Here is a 21,210-nt window from a genome sequence, read left to right on the forward strand (position 1 = left end):
GTTGGCCTAACAAGATCCAAGAAGAAGAGCTGCAGTGGCCACATTAAAGGCCTGAATCATAATTTAGGTGGCCATACACCTTACAATACCTATCTTTCTATAATTCATCCACTCTACTAGCGGAAGGAGCTGAATTGTCAGATATGTAGGTAGAAACAATAGAATTTTGCAGATATTAGTCACCTCATCAACCCACCATAGACACACCGAATATTGCATGAAACTTCATTTGTACAATAATATTGGTGCACACATGGGCACCTTAAGTGCAGCAGATGCAATTCAACATTTCTAGTCATGTTCATTTTTTGACCGTAGTTTAAGTCAAATTCCACACATGGTTTCCTTTCCTGTGTATGGACACCTTTAGGATCAGTCCAAAATCGCCCACCTCAAGGTGGGCATATCAGGTAAATATCAGCTTGTTTGGCAACCTTGCCAAACCAGTAGATCTTTCAATGTGTGGCCAGCCTTAGCATCTCCATTTTGGTTCCATATATAAATATACACACTGTGGGTTTGTTTCAATGGCCGTTTGCTTAAAGGAACAGTAACACCAAAAAATGAAAGTGTATAAAACTAACTAAAATATAATGGGCTGCTGCCCTGCACTGGTAAAAGTTGTGTGTTTACTTCAGAAAGTCTACTATAGTTTATATAAATAAGCTGCTGTGTAGCCATGGGGGCAGCCATTCAAAGGAGAAAAGGCACAGGCACATAGCAGATAACAGATAAAACACCATTGTATTCTACAGAGCTTATCTGTTATCTGCTATGTAACCTGTGCCTTTTCTCCTTTTTTCCAGCTTGAATGGCTGCCCCCATGGCTACACAGCAGCTTATTATATAAATTATAGTAGGGTTACTGTAGCAAACACACCAATTTTACCAGTGCAGGGCAACAGTACATTATATTTTTATTACTTTAAAGCTCTTTTATTTTTTGGTGTTACTGTTCCTTTAACAGACACTGTTTTGAGTTGCTTACGTCATGAATATCTACCAAATACCCACTGAAACAGTTCTCATTGGTGTGTTACGTGTCCTGTGCAAGACCCTTACTGTAACTTTCCTAAATTATGTCTATTAGAGAAGATGTTCACCTTCTCAACAGCCCCTGTCAGAAAAAAAAACATTTTTGTAAATAATCAATATAATTATTTAATGTTTAGTTGTGAAGCAACAGACCAGGATCAGGCAATCTGCTCTCTGCAGGGGAATTCCCAGAGCAAGACTTGGCAGGCAGCCAAATATAAAAAGTTCACTCTGTACTGGTTCTCCCCATGCCTTCCCTCTCCTGCTTCATTTGCATATATTGATACCATTGGCTGGCAAGATTCAGCCAATCAGATCAAAGAAATGTAAATGAAGCAGGAGAGGAAAGGCATGCACAGTAACCAATTCAGTGTCAACTTCCTGTTTGGGCAAAATTCAAGTTGGTGTTGGCAATCCCTTCCAAAGAGAAAGCAGAAGAGAGAGAGTTCTAGCAGTGCTAATCCTGGTCTGTAGCTTCAAAACTAAACATTTTAAATAATAATGATGAATTACAAAAATGTTTTTTTCTGAGAAGGGCTCTTGAAATTCAGACTATTGTCTGACGTATAGCTTCAGGCTGTAACCTTAGGGGAAGGGTTACAGATGCACTATATTTTAACACGCTTCTCTTGTATGGCATAATGTTTAAAGGGGTCATATGTCAGAAGGTTACAGCTACCAGCTAAGTTAATTTGGAAAGAGAAATTGTCCAAAATGTCCAACTCTGCTTCATTTACAACATTATGCCACATTATATAAAAATATTTTAAAATCATAAAAACATTTTCTTAATTATGGAACATCTCTATAAAAGCAAAATAAAATAAGTCATACACAGGTACAGGACCTTTTATCCAAAAGCTTGTTTTTCAGAAAGCTCTAAATTATGGAAAAGCTATCTCCCAAAGACAATATTTTAAGCTAATAATTCAAATTTGATAAAATTATTTCCTTTTTCCTCTTTATTATTGTAGTAATAAACCAGTGCCCTGTACTTGATGGTTACTAAGCTGCATGAATCCATATTGGTGGTAAAATAATCCTATTGGGTTTATTTAATGTATAAATGGATTTTAGAAGATTTCTATTACATAGGGTTGATGGGCCCAGCAGTCGGGTACATGTTAATAATGTACATGTTTGTTTTCATGACAGAAATAGAGGAGAGAAAAAAAGAGATGCACAGGTGAGGAAAGATCTGGGGAAGTAGAAGGAAATATGGATGGAGATAAATAATTACAGAGCAGGGGGACTGTGGGGCTTTCTATTACTTCTGGGTGTGATATATAAGCAGATATTCAGATCTAGCAGCTTGCAAGCGTATCCAAATACTGCTGTGCAAAATAGCCAACAAGGGGGGAATGTACACAAACTGTTCTAGTTGTTCATAGGCACAACATCCAAACGGCAAATCAGCTACAGCCCAATGTACAGACACTCTACGGTCAAATTGGATTCGGGTGGTTGGCCCCAAAACTGCAGCACTGGGAGGCAATAAACCCTAATGGAAGAAAGCTGGCAGTGCTTTGAACTCCAAAAGTTTATTTCTTTCAGAAGTTGGCACCAAGTCTCGGTCTGGTGTGATGTGAATGGAATAAAACACCTGGTTGTAGTTTGGCATGCTGGCTGCTTTCTTTAACTAGCATTATGAATCCTTATTGATTTATGCACACTACAAACTGGGGTCAGTCTCATCAAAAGCCAATTAAAATGCCTGAAGGTGTTTGAATAGTAGGAGGAACCCAACGGACAACAGGGCATCATTGATACCGTTTGTGTCCGCAGTGCATATTTATTCACATATGGTTGTTTTGCACATGTTTTCTCCTAAATGCTTAAATACAGCACTGCTTTGCCATCTTTCCTTTTCTTGCAAATTGCAGTGAAATGGGCACTGCGCGTAAATATTTGCAAATGGCTTGCATATGAGATGGGTGTTTGCGTGAGCTTGGCCACTGTGCATGTGTGTCATGCGCAAATATAAAGGAAACCTTCATTCTGTGAATATAAAACGTATAACTCAACGTATTTGCAATTCGAGATGAAGCTGTATTTAAAAAGCTCTTAAGGACAATCGCAGTGGAAATGAAAATTTGGAAATATGTTACATGCACCAATCTTGTCCAGCTTTATAGATATAACCACTTGCAGGGTGAAAATGTTTACTCCATATATAATACTTGATTGTGTGAAGTTTATAAATGACCCCCACAGACTCCTTGTAGGAACAAACTTATGGTGCCAGTGGGGATGAGTCCCAAGCAGATGACAAATATGCACCTTGTAGGGAATCTGTTACTTAAGGCACACAGTGTGCTAGATGCTTTAGTCGTGCAACTGCTGCATAAAAATGGCACTTTTGCCAAGAGGCTCACAACTTTCTCTTTGGGAGCACAGACACAAAATTGTACATCCAACCACTCTGGTAGGTAGGTCATAATTTGACCTGATTTGAGCCCCAATCAGATAAGAAAGGGCACTATTGTTGCCCCATACATGGACCAGTGGAATTTTTGATCATGCAGGTTGAGAATTTCATGTAAATTGTGATTTCGTTTTCTCCCAGTATTAGCTCGTTAACATTTGTTATCATATAATTATTGACTTTGTATGCTTTATTGCCACAGTACTTAAAGTAAAGCACAATCTAAAGATCTACAGACAAGGGCATAAATTGAAGCCAAGAACCTGCAAAGGGTTGGACCATGCGGCACCAGCTCTCAGTATGGCAGGAGAAATTCTAATAAAGCAACCATAAAAAAACACTTTGATTATGAAATGAGGCAATTAATATCTCCATTCAAATTCATCTGCTGCAATTAAACATTGCAGCCCAAATATTAAGACAATTTTACCTGCAATCATGTCATCCACAGAGGGCATCTTCAGAAGAACCTGCTCAATGAGGCCAACTTCAGTGCTGGTTTGCAGGTTACGGACACTCTTCCGTAGAATAGCAGTGAACATGCTCCAGATCTCAGCCTGGCATGTCACGTCACAGTGCTCCAACAGTTCTGACATACATGTTATGCTTTCTGCATCTTGAATGATAAAATTCATCTCCAGGTCGAATTCTCCTCCAACCAACTAGGAAAGGAAAAAGATTTGCATATGAGTACGGCAATAAGATTAGTCCATAAAACTACACAGAAAGTGAATAAAATGAATAAACATGTCCATACTGTTATATACAGCTTTTGGCACACTGAACTTACTCTTGGTTTAGAGTTTATAATTCATTCTGGAGGTTAAAGGCAATAATAACCAACATTCTCTAAACCATGCTCTAGTATCATCTTACAGAAGTCATGCAGTAGTAAAATCTTCTAAGAATTTTTGAGATGGCTTCTCTGAACATCTAATGACTTTGGAAGTTCAAGGAAAACAAACTTCAGAGTTGCAGAGTAAGAAGAAAGTCTGCATGATGTCAACCAACCACTCTTTGAATTATGGCAACTGCAGAGATAAGATGAACGGCCTCTGATACAACACACGGCTCTGGAAGTCTCGTGGTAACTTTTCTATACAGTAAAAATGAATATTGCATATATCCTGAATTTAAACGAGTTTGTACTTGTCAGATAGATATAAAGTCACTTTACTACACTTCACTTTTGGGATTAATTATCTGTTCCCTAATACCAAATACAGCACAGCTGGCAGGGACACAATAAAATATATAATATTTAGGGAAACTATTGCAAAAATTCAATATAGGCTTCATCTCATGGAAATATGAAACTTTCTAAATATAATTCATTTTGTGGTGTTTCTGAAATAACCAAATTACTCTTCACTCTCTCCCTCTCAGGATCTGTCTCAATTCTCCATGCAGGAATCAGAATCAGATTTTGATTGGTAGGTCTTTTATGGTGCTCCTTTTCCTAGTAGATGTATTACCGCTAACTCAAATAACAAACTCCAGCAAAAACAAAATCTAGCAAAATAACAGACTCTGGCTTAAATCCTGCATGTAGAGAGACATATTTTCTGCCAGAGCTGGTTATTTTGAACCAACTCTCTCCCAAACACTGTATTAGACTCAGCTGTCAATCGAAATCTGCTGAATGAAGAAAGACAAATGCTGATTGGATGCGTAACTTAATTATTTCAGAATGATGAAGCTTATATTAACTGCTCATATTTGCAATAGTTCCCCTTTAAGCTAGCTGCACATGGGAAGATTTGTCTTGCAAAAATCAGATTTTTAGACCAATCTGATAACACTGCCTACTTATTGTTAAACAGAAGTGGAACAAACGATCACAAAACTCAAAATCATTCTAAAAACCATCTGTGCTGTTTTTAAAATTCCTGTTGGGAAAGATTAAATCTGTCCAAGGATTGGACAAATAGATATTTGCTGTTTAATGCTCATTTGTACAGCCAGGTAGCAACCCTTGATTCACAACTGCTCACTCCTTTTGTGTGTGTGTGCAGCCACCTGCACTCACATCAGAAGTACGAAGAAAAAGAAAACTTATTGAATTAATTGTAATAATGCTTTGCTAATTGCAGCCTGAGAGCTTTTAGTTCTACTTTATCTAGTTAGTGTGAAAAATGTGGTGACACAAATACCTGCAAATGATAAATGAGCTCACTTGCTAACAACTTTAATAACTTTACTGGGCAGTTAAGGTGATAAAGCTTTAAATAGAAATTATCTGCAAATATGAAGTATAGATCTCGGGCACATACAGTTTGTGGTAATACAGATAATTGCTGACCAGGATTAGACAGCACTGACCAGGATGAGAGTGCCTGCACAGTCCAAGAACATAGGCAACAATTCTCAAAATTAATGTATAGTTTGATATTACAGTAAATGCTATACCCCTATTCTGACCCCTAGTCCTTCATATATTTGTATGGATGGTTTGTCAAAAGCAGCACCCAAGCTGCCACACATACCTTAACATAAGGGCAGTATGACTGCAATTGGCCAAACTGCCCAAACAAACCAGGTCATGCCTAGCCAGTCTATTCTCAGTGAGAGGGAAAAGAGTAAAATTATCCCTCTTCAGAAAGCAGAGTAAGAACCTGCGCATTTCAAACAGGACCAAAGAGAGACCCTAGATTACTAATACAGGTATGGGACCTGTTATCCAGAATGCTTGGGACCTGGGGTCCTTCCGGATAAGGGATCTTTTCATAATTTGGATTTTCATAACTTAAGTTGAATAAACCCAATAGGATTGTTTTGCCTCAAATAAGGATAAATGATATCTTAGTTAGGATCAAGTACAAGGTTCTGTTTTATTATTACAGAGAAAAGGGAATCATTTAACCATTAAATAAACCCAATAGGGCTGTTCTGCCCCCAATAAGGGGTAATTATATCTTAGTTGGGATCAAGTACAGGTACTGTTTTATTATTACAGAGAAAAGGGAATCATTTTTAAAAATTATTTGCTTATAATGGGATCTATGGGAGATGGACTTTCCGTAATTTGGAACTTTCTGGATAACGGGTTTCCAGATTAGGGATCCCATACCTGTACGTGCAATTTGAACCCTACAAAATTTGCACAGCGCCTAAAATAGGGAAAAGAACATTTTAACAATATTTAATAAGCATTTAAGCAACATCTTTAACAGAAAGTTACCTTACATTTACCAAATACTGACAAAATATCTAAGGCACTGACTCTTTTTTTAGAGGGGTGTAATTAAACCTCGTAGAGCTCAAGTACAACACCTGCCCGGGATTAAATCCCACACCAACATTCACTTAGTGTTATCATAGTAATTATCACAAACCTGGGAGGTGCTCACTGTATTGCAGATGACTACTACTATTCAACACATGCTCCCTTGCGTAAAGAGAACAAATTAAAAGTACAAAGTGCCAATAAATTCAAGTATAAACAAAGGACTAGGCCAAGGTCAGATGTAGCTTTTTCATGGCCTGCATTTAAGATACGGCCACATGGGGAAAACCAGTATGGCCATAGCCTAAGCAAAGTAACTCCTAGAAGCCATTGCCCAGGTTGGAATGAATCAAACTTAGGAATATAAAACTGCAAGGCAGCAACCACTAAGTGATAAAACAGTAATACCAAAATATATTTTAACCTGATATATTTTATTATTTTACCAATCCCCATAAATTCCCTGGCCATGCCCCATTACACCCTAACCACACCCAGGGTCTGTATGCACTAGGTATTTAAGTCTGGGATGGCTGACATTCTGTGGCACATGGTTCTTCTGTTGGTATTAATACAGAAAAAGACCTTTACAGAGACTGGCCTGCTAATGTCAGTACAAACTACCATGTGCATCTTTAATGCCTTTGTACTTAACAAAATTACTGTGAATTTGCTTCTCTGTAATGCAATTGATTATTTCAAAATCATGACCTCTGCACGGAATTGGATTTTTGGAGCATCGCTCAAACAGCTGGTAATCATTTTCATTTACTTCCACTTTGCCATTATTCAAAATCAATTAGCAGTTTTCTGTAGAATGTTTTGCTCTTCGTACCTTGGTATGCTTGATCAGAAACATGGGAACCTTGATTGCTACAAAACAAGGTTCATAGGATTCAAGCAGAAAATCAACAGAACAGTTTTATTAATTCATTTTACAAACATTTCAGTTTATACATGCAGAGTTGTCCTGGAGTGGGTGGATATAAACTCACCCTTTAACTGTACAGGAAGCATCATATCATCCACTGGTCAGGGGGTAAGAATAAATGTGAGGTACAGGAAGCGCCTGTAGCAGTTTAAATAATATCCTCTCGGAAAGGACTGTGGCTGTGGGATAGCAGGTATAGTAGGGAGAGATAGTGCCTATAGTAGCAGTGGGGGGATAATAGCCTCTGGGAAGGGACTGTGGCTGTGGGATAGCAGGTATAGTAGGGAGAGATGGTGCCTATAGTAGCAGTGGGGGGATAATAGCCTCTGGGAAGGGACTGTGGCTGTGGGATAGCAGGTATAGTAGGGAGAGATAGTGCCTATAGTAGCAGTGGGGGGATAATAGCCTCTGGGAAGGGACTGTGGCTGTGGGATAGCAGGTATAGTAGGGAGAGATGGTGCCTATAGTAGCAGTGGGATAATAGCCTCTGGGAAAGGACTGTGGATGTGGGATAGCAGGTATAGTAGGGAGAGATGGTGCCTATAGTAGCAGTGGGGGGATAATAGCCTCTGGGAAGGGACTGTGGCTGTGGGATAGCAGGTATAGTAGGGAGAGATGGTGCCTATAGTAGCAGTGGGATAATAGCCTCTGGGAAGGGACTGGGGCTGTGGGATAGCAGGTATAGTAGGGAGAGATGGTGCCTATAGTAGCAGTGGGGGGATAATAGCCTCTGGGAAGGGACTGTGGCTGTGGGATAGCAGGTATAGTAGGGAGAGATGGTGCCTATAGTAGCAGTGGGGGGATAATAGCCTCTGGGAAGGGACTGTGGCTGTGGGATAGCAGGTATAGTAGGGAGAGATGGTGCCTATAGTAGCAGTGGGGGGATAATAGCCTCTGGGAAGGGACTGTGGCTGTGGGATAGCAGGTATAGTAGGGAGAGATGGTGCCTATAGTAGCAGTGGGGGGATAATAGCCTCTGGGAAGGGACTGGGGCTGTGGGATAGTAGGTAGAGATGGTTTCCCGCTGCCCATCTCTGCATCTTCACTGATCCCTTACTGGGTAAGAGACTTATTTTAATTAATAAAGGAAACATTTTTTAAAATTCATTGTAATGGGAAAAGTTGCAAAATAAAAAATGTGGCAAAATAAAGAACACCCCCTTAAAAAAACAAAAAAAAAACATCAGACGGTCAGACAGGTTTAATGAAAGAAAATTGACATTATTCTTACAGAAATAAAGTGATGATGTAAGCTATGGGCATAGGAGCCATGCAGGTAAGAAAAGAAATGACTTGAAATATACTGTGAATTGCTGAAAGCTATAAGTGTCCTTTCCAAGGATAATATCACTCACAAGAGGCATGGCTCAGAAGTGCCACTTAATACAGCTCGAAATAAAAGGAGAATGATTTGAATAAAAAATAAGCTGCATCACTGTAGTTTGAATTAATACCTTTGACTTACTCATCCTACCCCCACACTTACACACCACACTCTGGTGGGCTCAAACTCCCACCCAGTGATCTGACCTCTTCGTATATGGGCTTTGCCACTGGAGAATTTCATTTGGCCAGCCACAGGGGGATAAGAGTGTAAGGGGTTGTTACATCTGCTGGCCATACACAAGCTGAATTCAGGCCCAGTCAAACAATACAGTACTACAGATACACCGACTCTGACGTTATAGCTCCTGTGCAACTTATTTTTACATATATAAACATGTACAGAAATGGGATCTGTTATTCAGGAACCCATTATCCATAAAGCTCCCAATAACAGGAAGGTCACCTCCAATAGACTCTATTTTAATCAAAAATTTTTAAAAATACTTCCTTTACCTCTGTAATAAAAAACACTTGTAATTGATGGTAACTTAGCTGCACGAGTCAATATTGGAGGCAACACAATCCTACTGGATTTTACAGTAGACTACTGAAAGACCCCTATCTAGAAAACCCCAGGTCCCAAGAATTCTGGATAATAGGTCCTGTTTCTTATTATATATATATATATATATATATATATATATATATATATATATATATATATATATATATAGATAGATATATATAGATATATATATATATATATAGAGAGAGATATATATATATATATACACACAATCTTCATTTACCAAAGCCGGCACTCACGTCAAAGTTGAGCAAAGGATGCCTGGGTGCAGAATCAAAACTCAGAACAACATGCTTTAGAAAAAGATGCCGCACTCACAGGACTTAGTGCAAAATCAAAAGTTCATTTATTAGTTCAAACGTTACACTAACGTTTCGGCTGTCTCCACTTTGAAAAAGGCTGTGGAGACAGCCGAAACGTTAGTGTAACGTTTGAACTAATAAATGAACTTTTGATTTTGCACTAAGTCCTGTGAGTGCGGCATCTTTTTCTAAAGCATATATATACATACATCCATACATACATACACACACATATACTCATAGCACCCAGTTTAGATAAATACAAATTGAATAACATCTGCTTGTTATCTGTGCCAAATGGCTGGGAACAGCAGGTGCAACAACTGCCTCTATTCAGCCCCCCGATCCTACCTCTCAAAATGAAGTGTGCCTTTTTAGAAAAAGATGTATAATTTAAATGGAGTGATGCATTATGTGCTGATATGTACAGAGGACACCTAATGGACACTGAATGAACACAGCCACGCCTAAGGCTTCTTTCATACAGCACCCAAATCTGCATGGCACCCTCTTCTCCCCGCACTGCATTTGCATCTGATGAGAGAATCCAATTCCTCCAGCCTTGCACTCAAGCACGCTTGGATGAAGGGTTCCTTTGAGGAAATTATAAGTCTAATACAAGGGGCTTTGTATGAATGCTACAATGGCTACATTTACTCTCTCTAGATTTACTGGGGAAATTAAAATGAATGGCACAATATAATGACATGGCAGTCCCAGAAAGGAGCATTTCATTCCATCCAGGGCCAAGAGCATTAGAAGAGAATTACACAGTGTTACAATAACAGCACTGAACTGACTAGGAAGGGCAAAATAATCCTATACTTTGGGTCATTAGAACAAAACTCCCCATGAGATGAACATATTTGTATAGCTGTACCAACAATTTCATTTCTTAATCAGCCAGTAACACTCAAAGTATTTAATGATTTTGTATACATATAAATATGTTTAACCTACACTTGTAGAGATGTTTAGCGGTGGCGGTGCCTCGCGCCCTTGACGTCAATAACATTGACTTTTCACTGTACACATGGGATTGATTTTGGCAATTTTGAGCTTTTATGGACAGAATCCACTGTGACAGCTGGATGCCACTGAATTTAATATTCTTTTAAAGGAAAACTATACCCCCAAAATGAATACTTAACCAACAGACAGTTTAAATTATGTTAAATGACCTTAAAGAATCTCGCCAAACTGGAATATATATTTCAGTAGATATTGCCCTTTTACATCCTTTCCCTTGAGCCACCATTTTGTGATGGTCTGTGTGCTCCCTCAGAGATCAGCTGACAGGAAATAATGCAACTCTAACTCTAAGGAAGTAGTGTGGAAGCAAAAGACTGAACTCTGTCCATTCATTGGCTGATGGGGCCTAACATGTATGTGTGCCTTGGCTTGTTTGTGTGCACTGTGAATCCTATGATCCCTATCATGCCAGGAGGCAGCTCTTAATTCTTAAAATGGCAATTATCTATTTAGGATTACCCAACAGCACATACTACTAAAAAAGTATATTTTTATGAAAATGGTTTATTCAGGTGAAGCAGGGTTTTACAAATGAGCTTGTTTATGCAATATATTTTTAGAGACCTACATTTTTTAGGGGAATAGTTTTCATCTTCTCTTGTTTCATGTTTACATATTATAACTTACTTAGCTATTGGTAGGATCCTAAGAAAAAAAAAAAGAAACAAAGTATAGGAGTTTCAAACTTATTTCTCCAAGTTCTCATATTTTCCTCAACACCATCATCCATGTGAAGAACTGCTACTAAACCAAAAATTAGCACTACAGGCGCTTAATAGCATTTGTATTACTTATACCAAACATTATCTAGATGGCAAAGTTATATACATGCTTACTTTGCTGCAGTAAGAAAGTTGCAACGAGAATTAAAAGCAACTCTATAATTGTATTGTAGAATTTTTAAGTGTGGGATTCGTTATCCAGAAAGGCCATCTTCCATACATTCCATTTTAATCAAATACATTTTTTTTACTGATTTCCTTTTTCTCTGTAATAATAAAACAGTACCTGTACTTGATCCCAACTAAGATATAATTACCCCTTATTGGGGGCAGAACAGCCCTATTGGGTTTATTTAATGGTTAAATGATTCCCTTTTCTCTGTAATAATAAAACAGTACCTGTACTTGATCCCAACTAAGATATAATTACCCCTTATTGGGGTAGAACAGCCCTATTGGGTTTATTTCATGGTTAAATGATTCCCTTTTCTCTGTAATAATAAAACAGTACCTGTACTTGATCCCAACTAAGATATAATTACCCCTTATTGGGGGCAGAACAGCCCTATTGGGTTTATTTAATGGTTAAATGATTCCCTTTTCTCTGTAATAATAAAACAGTACCTGTACTTGATCCCAACTAAGATATAATTACCCCTTATTGGGGGCAGAACAGCCCTATTGGGTTTATTTCATGGTTAAATGATTCCCTTTTCTCTGTAATAATAAAACAGTACCTTGTACTTGATCCCAACTAAGATATAATTACCCCTTATTGGGGGCAGAACAGTCCTATTGGGTTTATTAAATATTTTCATTATTTTTTAGTAGACTTAAGGTATGGAGATTCAAATTACAGAAAGATCTGTTACTTGGAAACTCCGGGTCCTGAGCATTGTGGATAACAGGTCCCATACCTGTATCTTGATTCTCCTAATACATTCTTGCTCAGAATCCATTTCAGTGACGCAGGAGAGGGAACACTTTTAGGTTCTATGAGCAACAAATCCATTTGGGCCTCACCCAAAATGCAAGCGAGCCTTTAATACGCATTATGACAGGGAATTTAAAATCTAAAAGAAATTCAGACTATTTGGAATGCAGTAGAGCCACTAAGATTCGGGCTTTTTTATTTTATGCTTTTTTTTTTTTTTTTTAACTTTTGACTACAACCTGATCTCTGTGACATAACCAGTTTGCTAATCCTGCAGCATAACAGGTAGGTTACATACTCCTATACAGGTGTATTTGGCCATTGCTTATTCAATTACACCAAGTGACATCTCCATACTTACTATTACGCATGCCTCCTCGCTGAGAGCATAGGACCAGCCTCCTGGATGCAGTCTCACAATAGGAGATATATATGCCTTTGGCAAGACACACCCAAAAGACAGAATTCCACAAAAGGACAAAATTGGTATTTATTTATTTTTAAAGAATAAAATAAGACTGTACTATTGTACTAGTGAGGAGTGCTGTATAAATACCACTTGCTAATTGAAAGCAGTAGGACCTGTAACACCAAAAATAACATTTATTTCAATGGCCGTACAAGTAATTTTTTTGTTGTACAAATGTTTTCTTTGAAAATGAATTCTTTGTTTGTACCGCTGTGTTGTTCCAGTCTGCCTCAGTGACAAAGGCCAAGTGATGCCTAAAGAAGTTAAAGCCTTGCCCTTCCAGCTTATTTTAAATCTACAAGAATGCTAGTCTGCTGTATGTGGCCCAACCAGTTGTAGAAGTGTTAAAGGGACAGTACACCCCCTTGTTTCAATGTTGGTTTAATAAATGGGGCTTAATCTGAACATACATTATGACTATTCTTTAACCAGGAAATATCTGTTTTTCTTTTATAATTTGCATTAAACATGGCAAAATTTGAAAATAAATCTAAAGCCTCATACTACTTCCTGATCCCAAGGATCAAAATTAAACCTATCAGCAGTCCACTGAGAAGCCCTATATGAATAAGCCCCTTCCCTTTCCCATAGCTGCAACCTGTTATCTTTTCAGATAAAGAGCAGTTCATTTTTTAGAGTTTGCTCATTGGCTACTGGTTTGTTTGACTTTTCTCTTGGGGATCGGGAAGTAGAATGTGGCTATGGTTTCATCAAATTTTACCCCCTCTAAAGCTGGCCATACACGTGGCGATCTCACGATGTTTCGTACGACCGTCGGTCGCACGAAACATCGTCAGATCCGCCACACACCATTCAGGGCTGAATCGGCAGGTAAGGAGGTAGAAACAATAGGATTTCTACCTCCTTCTGCCGATTCAGCTCTGAAGGGAGAATTTTGGTCAGGCGCCTTCTATGGCGCCCGATCAAAATTTTCTAACTTGGCCGATCGGCGAGCCGACCGATTTCAGCAGCTTCCTGCGATATCGGTCGGCTCGCTGACATGCCATACACGCACCGATTATCGTACGAAACGAGGTTTCGTACGATAATATCGGTGCGTGTATGGCCACCTTAAGAGGAGGAAATAACAAAAACCATACAGAATTCCAAATTTAAAAAAATAGGCAAAACATATGTGAAGCACAAGCTGTATTCATTGAACCAATACTAAAAAGGGGGTATACTATTGTTTTAAGATGAAACTGGTATGTAGGCAGGAGAAAGGGTAAGATGGGGCTCCAAAAGCAAGCATATGAACAGGCAGACTATCACCGTGGACAGGGCTAAAATTATATTTACACCGACAGTTATCAAATCTGGCCTGCTGAGGGCTGATGGCCTGGGACCACTCAAACGGCACAGATCCCCCCATGTGATAATGTAGAACTCAAGGCCAAATATTTAGATCTGCCCAATTGAGCTCTACATGTAACTGGCTGAATAAGCCCAAACATATGCTTATCTGTCAACCTGTGCTAAATGAGCCAGACTTTATGTTGACAAGTACGGAAACCTTTGGGGAGGGGATTTGTAATCTTGCAGAGGATTACATGAATTCTATAACAAGGAGATAAGTATTCTGCACTCTGGCACATGTTATATGATAAAGAGTTTCATTTACTGAGATATTAAACTGCACTGAGCAGAAACCCATTGTAACCTGTTATCTTTGATCAGTAAGTTGTGCTGGCCTTAAGCTAATGTCAGACCAGGCATATGGCATATATTTTCAAAAGGCTGAAAAACGCTTGCCAAAAATACCGCCATCCACCTCCTACCTGTGCCTGCACCAGAATGAATGGAATACGCTCGGGTGCAGGCACATGTAGCCGATATCCGCACAAAAACACAACAGAATGCAAAGTCTTGCATTTTTATGTGTATATCGGCTACATGTGCCTGCACCCGAGCGTATTCCATTCATTCGGGTGCAGGCACAGGTAGGAGGCGGATGGCGGTATTTTCGGCAAGCGTTTTTCAGCCTTTCAAAAATATACGCCATACTCCTGGTCTGACATAAGCCTTACACAGGACAACCTCGCAGTAGCTGACCAACCGCAAAGATTACTGACTGAGTAGCAAGAATGGGGCCATGCAGTTGTAAAGCTAAATTGCAGAGATCCATGATACAACAAATACGATAAAAACTTGGCCCATCACCCAATACTGTATGTAAATCAGTCACTGTCCAATTAAATCACAGTAAACAGCATAAGAGGCTGTCTGGCTAACAATCATTTGAGAGGTGTCATCACAAGGTAGTGGCCCCAAACAGGCTAATCAGATAGTTTGGCCCATAGCCTCAGGCCAACAATAAGACCATGACTAGTTTGAAAAAATGTGTAATGGGCAAATGCAGTCCTTGGCACTAACCACCAATTTGCACACTAATTGTTGATACTGCCAGGCCAGCTCCTCACCAGAAAATCACAGCACCAGTGTGGCCCCAAGCAAAGTAAGTCTGCCAGAGCTGAAAAAGGGCAGGGATAACACAGCCCTATGGTTCCTATTGCTACTACTCTTCTATATGGTTTGGGGCTAACACACAAAATGAAAGATTAATGATAAGTTACAGAAAAACAAAAATCAATATTTTTGATTGATTTTATTTTTTTTGCTTTAGAAGAATTCTTTTTTCTAGCATGGAATGCAGCTATCATTGCAGCCTGTCATTATCCATGAGAAACACATAAGCCTACACCTCTTGGTTAAACACAGGGATGCACTGACCTTGAAAGGTAAAACATACAGCAAAGTCACTTTTATTTATATTTACTGTAATCATCAGAAAACTGCAAAGTGAAGGCATGATAAAACGCAAACACATAGTTATGGATGTATAGTGGATGCAATGAACTGCAACTATGCACATGAACCTGATGCCAACATATATATACACACACAAACACATACATACATACATATATATTAAAGTACACTGCACTCACAAATCTTGGCATCAAAACAAGTGTTTTTATGGAAAATCCAATTTTTCAGTTACAAGTGACCTTCCTTAGGGACGAGAAACTGCAAGTGACCAACTCCTTAAAAACCTTAAGTGCAGAAAACTCTATAGTATAATGTAACGATGTTAACATTAAAAACAGAAAATTATAGAAAATAAAGTGTCCATAATATGTGAGCATAAATAAATTATAAAAATGGCTTTAGAGCTCACAGTTATAGCTCCCAGTAGTTTCATATCACCATGGCCAGCAGCCTTGGCATAGCATACACCGAATGCCAGCTCAGGATTCAGCAGCAGGGAACAGCTCAAATAGTTCTTGTTTAAATACAATATTTTTAATATAAGTAGCCTAGAAGCCCTTTAGTCCCAATTTTGTTCAGTATCATCCAAAAGGCATGAATAGCAAATGAGAGTTTGCCTTGGCAGAAATCATATGCTTATTGTAAGTCCTTTAGTTGAAGATTATAGCTTTGATGTTGAGGAAATCACTTTACCACTGCTTGCCATCTGTTCGTACAAGCAGAATATTTCAAGCTCTGTCAGAGAAATAGGATTAGGGCAAATATACTGTTAATAGAAAAAAATATATATTAGATCATTTGTCCATTACACAGATGAATTCTAGTGAAAGTTTAAAATTGCAAAAATATTCTTCTAAACTTCCAAATAAGAAATGTGCTATACCAGCTTTCAAAATTGTCTTTAAGAGTATTGTATGCAGCTGCGTTTTTGCCTCAGGGGCAGCATCCCCAATATTGCCCCCACCCACTCCTTATACTTCTTTGGCACCAAAGTAAGTCAAGCAAGCAAGTCAAAGCATGTCAAAGCATGTCCTCTGGGAAGGGACTGTGGCTGTGGGATAGCAGGTATAGTAGGGAGAGATGGTGCCTATAGTAGCAGTGGGAAAATAGCCTCTGGGAAGGGACTGTGGCTGTGGGATAGCAGGTATTGTAGGGAGAGATGGTGCCTATAGGAGCAGTGGGATAATAGCCTATGGGAAGGGACTGTGGCTGTGGGATAGCAGGAATAGTAGGGAGAGATGGTGCCTATAGTAGCAGTGGGGATAATAGCCTCTGGGAAGGGACTGTGGCTGTGGGATAGCAGGTATAGTAGGGTGAGATGGTGCCTATAGTAGCAGTGGGGGGGATAATAGCCTCTGGGAAGGGACTGTGGCTGTGGGATAGCAGGTATAGTAGGGAGAGATGGTGCCTATAGTAGCAGTGGGATAATAGCCTATGGGAAGGGACTGTGGCTGTGGGATAGCAGGAATAGTAGGGAGAGATGGTGCCTATAGTAGCAGTGGGGATAATAGCCTCTGGGAAGGGACTGTGGCTGTGGGATAGCAGGTATAGTAGGGTGAGATGGTGCCTATAGTAGCAGTGGGGGGGATAATAGCCTCTGGGAAGGGACTGTGGCTGTGGGATAGCAGGTATAGTAGGGAGAGATGGTGCCTATAGTAGCAGTGGGATAATAGCCTCTGGGAAGGGACTGGGGCTGTGGGATAGCAGGTATAGTAGGGAGAGATGGTGCCTATAGTAGCAGTGGGATAATAGCCTCTGGGAAAGGACTGTGGATGTGGGATAGCAGGTATAGTAGGGAGAGATGGTGCCTATAGTAGCAGTGGGGGGATAATAGCCTCTGGGAAGGGACTGTGGCTGTGGGATAGCAGGTATAGTAGGGAGAGATGGTGCCTATAGTAGCAGTGGGATAATAGCCTCTGGGAAGGGACTGGGGCTGTGGGATAGCAGGTATAGTAGGGAGAGATGGTGCCTATAGTAGCAGTGGGGGGATAATAGCCTCTGGGAAGGGACTGTGGCTGTGGGATAGCAGGTATAGTAGGGAGAGATGGTGCCTATAGTAGCAGTGGGGATAATAGCCTCTGGGAAGTGACATGCCTATAGTAGCAGTGGGATAAAAGCCTTATAATTATATTATATAAGGCCATTATATTTTAATATTTATGGCAATATGTATGCTGTTTCATCCTCAAACCCCTTTAACTGTATACATGTTTTACATATTTTCTATGGCACTATCCCCCCACTTTAGATACACAGGGAAGCAGAATATAAAAGTGAGGCAGCTATTTATGAAGAACATACAAAATGAGGGAGTTTTTATACTCAGTTGGGAAAAGTAACCTGCATCTTATCAATTGGCATTCTCATTCTGGGTGTTTAGGGACTTGTCGTTTCCACTAAAGTACCAGTATACAACCGACATTCTAAAACTAATAACACGCCTAATTGCCTATTAGCATAACAATACGAATTTCTAATATTTAGATAAAGGAATGATAATGGCGCTGTTTAACTAGAAGATGCCAAGATGCTTCAGTATAGACATGAAACAACTACTAGCTGTGCCCACCCATCAGCCACAGCGAAAATATGGAATAAAGCCCACAGAGAGGGGTCCTAATCGCAGGAAGGAAGTACATTTAATAAGAATATTACCTGGATACTGGATTTAGAAAAAAAAAGCTTTTTTTACATTTTGCTTAATATTATATTTATGTTAACATTATGTTTACATCACGGGAATCCTAATGGCAGTTCCCACTGGAGGAGTGGTTCACCTTCATAACTTTTATTTATGTTAAAGAATGGCATATTCTTAGAAACTTTTTAATTGGTCCTTATTTTTTTAAACTGACTTTTGGGCTTTCAAATGAGGGTCTCTGACCCCAGCAGCCAAAAACCCACTGCTCTGTGAGGCTACAATTTCATTGTTATTGTTACATTATATTACTTATCCAGGGTCAGACTGGGCCAGTGGGGCACCAGGAAAAAAAATTCCAATTGGAGAGTTGATGAACATAAAGCTAAACTGTTTTTTAAAATAAAAAGGAAATAAGAAAAAATGAAGACCAATTGCACATTGTCCAAAAGTAGCACTCTTTACATCATACCATTTAATACACTAGCAGCGGCCATTCGTGTGCTGAACGTGTCCCTAGGGCCCTGGATGCACTTGTCAGGGGGTGCTGGGAGCTGAAGTTCATCCGCAGTTGCATGTACATCCCTGATGTACATGTATGTTGTGAATATTTCTTTTTGTCCTTACATGCCAAGATTTATGAGCTATCACAAAGCTCTGCTACAATAGTCCCTGCAATATTAAACTGCTACATTGCTTGTATTTGCTAAATATAATAAAGTGTATCTTTCCTAGTGCAGAGCTGCTGCCCCCTGGTAGAAAGGATAAAAACTTTCTGCTCTATAAACTGCTGCCAGTTATAATAAGTACAAAAGTAACTCTTACACACAGAGTTTATTTGTAATAAAAAAATATTTCTGTGAGCCAAAACTAGAAAAATGACCTTTCTTAGCCCTGAGCTACTTGGCTTGTTACAACAGCTATATGGGTACAATTATGCAGGAAATGTGCAGAACAACAAGGCTCTACATGAAAATAAAGAGAAAAAGTAAGTGAGCAAGTGACCACAGTAGTTATAAAGGGTATATTCTTCCTTTCAACAGCAATTAGTAGGGCATCTTCCTCTCCAGCAGTAAGAGAATGTACATGCAGTTTTTTTTTTATCTTTTTCATCCTAAAGTAAATCCCCTGGCAGCATTCCTTGGCATGGAGTCCCCTGGTGCCCATGCAGTCCATCACTGAGATTACCCTATATCATGTGCTATTTCTTCCACCTCGAAGGCTCCTCTTTGGCTCTGCCCTCCAATCCCTAGTTCTGTATTCAAACAATCACTGCTTGCTAAGTCCCTTCATACATAATGTTATCCAAATTCTCTGAATGGCACAAGCTTGCCAAATGTGATCTTGTATGAAATAATGGACTATTACATAGCCTGGAATCAGGAAGACCCCAGGTACAGAGCATTGTGGATAAGGAATCTTTCTGTAATCTGGGTCTCCATACTTAAGGCTAAAAAAATAATTTAAGCATTAAATAAACCCAACAGGATTGTTTTGACTTCATCAAGGATTAATTACATCTTAGTTGGGATCACACACAGGGCACTGTTTTATTATTACAAAGAAAAAGGAAACAATTAAAAAAAAATGAATTATTTGATTAAAACAAAGTCAATGGGAAATGGCTTTCCCATAATTCGGAACTTTCTAAATGAAAGTGATTTCAGATAACGAATCCTATACATATATTTCAGTATTTATTTTACGTCATTATAATTAATTAACAGGATGTCCCATAGCAATTGATTGAACCTTAGTTGCCCATACCTCCCAACGGAATAATACCGACGCCATATCCATTTTTACAAGCGCCATTTGACAAGTCCACAAAAAGCCAAAGAACACAGGGATTTAAAGGAAAACTATACCCTCAAACAATGTAGGTCTCTATAAAAATATATTGCATAAACAAGCGCATACTTAAAAGCCTGCTTCATCTAAATAAACCATTTTCATAAAAATATATTTGTTTAGTTGCATGTGCTGTTGAGCACTCCTAAATAGAAAATTGCCATTATAACAATTAAGGGCCACCTCCTGGGATCATAGGATTCACAGTGCACACAAACAAACCAAGGCACACATACATGCTAGGCCCCATCAGCCAATGAATGGACAGAGTTCTGTCTTTTGCTCCCACACTACTTCCTGTTACAGTTAGAGCTGCATTATTTCCTGTCAGCTGATCTCTGAGGGAGCACACAGCCCATCACTAAATGGCGGCTCAAGGGAAAGGATGTAAAAGGGCAATTCCAGTTTAGTGAGATTTTTTAATAGGTCACTTAACATAATATAAACTATTGGTTACATATTCATTCTGGGAATATAGTTTAAATTTAACCCACACTTGGGTAGTGAGAAGACCAACTGCAGGGTGCTAGGACTATGACTTTCTATAACATACTAAAATTCAACTTTTGCTGGGCCTTTTAGTACCACAGGAAGACATTCCTTTCACTTCCATTCCAAACAATAAAAATTTCCTGCGGCCACTTTATCTCCACATCTTTAGCTTCCTCCTTGCAGACTTCGGAGATCTCACAGAAATATGCAGTGTCCTTGTTTGCAGTACAGAACCTGAAGTGCACAAAGCTAATAGACATTGGTAGCTATACGAGGTCCTCCCTAGCCCCTTATCCCTCATGTGCAGGGTGCACCGCAAAGGATCCAATCCCTAATCTTTCGTCAAAAATCTATAATCCACCTTTTCCTTTTAAGCAATATATTGTTTTTGCTTTTTATCATTTAATTCTGCCTTGTTTACAGCTCTTATAGATTCTCATTTTGACTACTCCGTGACTGCAACTTCTGGCTC

General features: G+C 39.2%; 1 protein-coding gene across 8 annotated transcripts in view; it reads right to left on the reverse strand.

Annotated features, from left to right (window-relative positions):
* nbea (neurobeachin) overlaps positions 1-21,210 on the reverse strand; it is a 355,187-nt gene that overhangs the window by 277,649 nt on the left and 56,328 nt on the right. For all 8 annotated transcript variants that reach the window (XM_012957925.3, XM_002934020.5, XM_012957924.3 and 5 more), the window contains one exon: positions 3,891-4,122. In XM_012957925.3, coding sequence (XP_012813379.1) covers positions 3,891-4,122 — 232 coding nt within the window. The remainder of the gene's footprint in view (positions 1-3,890; positions 4,123-21,210) is intronic.

The sequence above is a fragment of the Xenopus tropicalis genome, chromosome 2 (assembly GCF_000004195.4).
Source record: "Xenopus tropicalis strain Nigerian chromosome 2, UCB_Xtro_10.0, whole genome shotgun sequence".
Taxonomy (NCBI): domain Eukaryota; kingdom Metazoa; phylum Chordata; class Amphibia; order Anura; family Pipidae; genus Xenopus; species Xenopus tropicalis.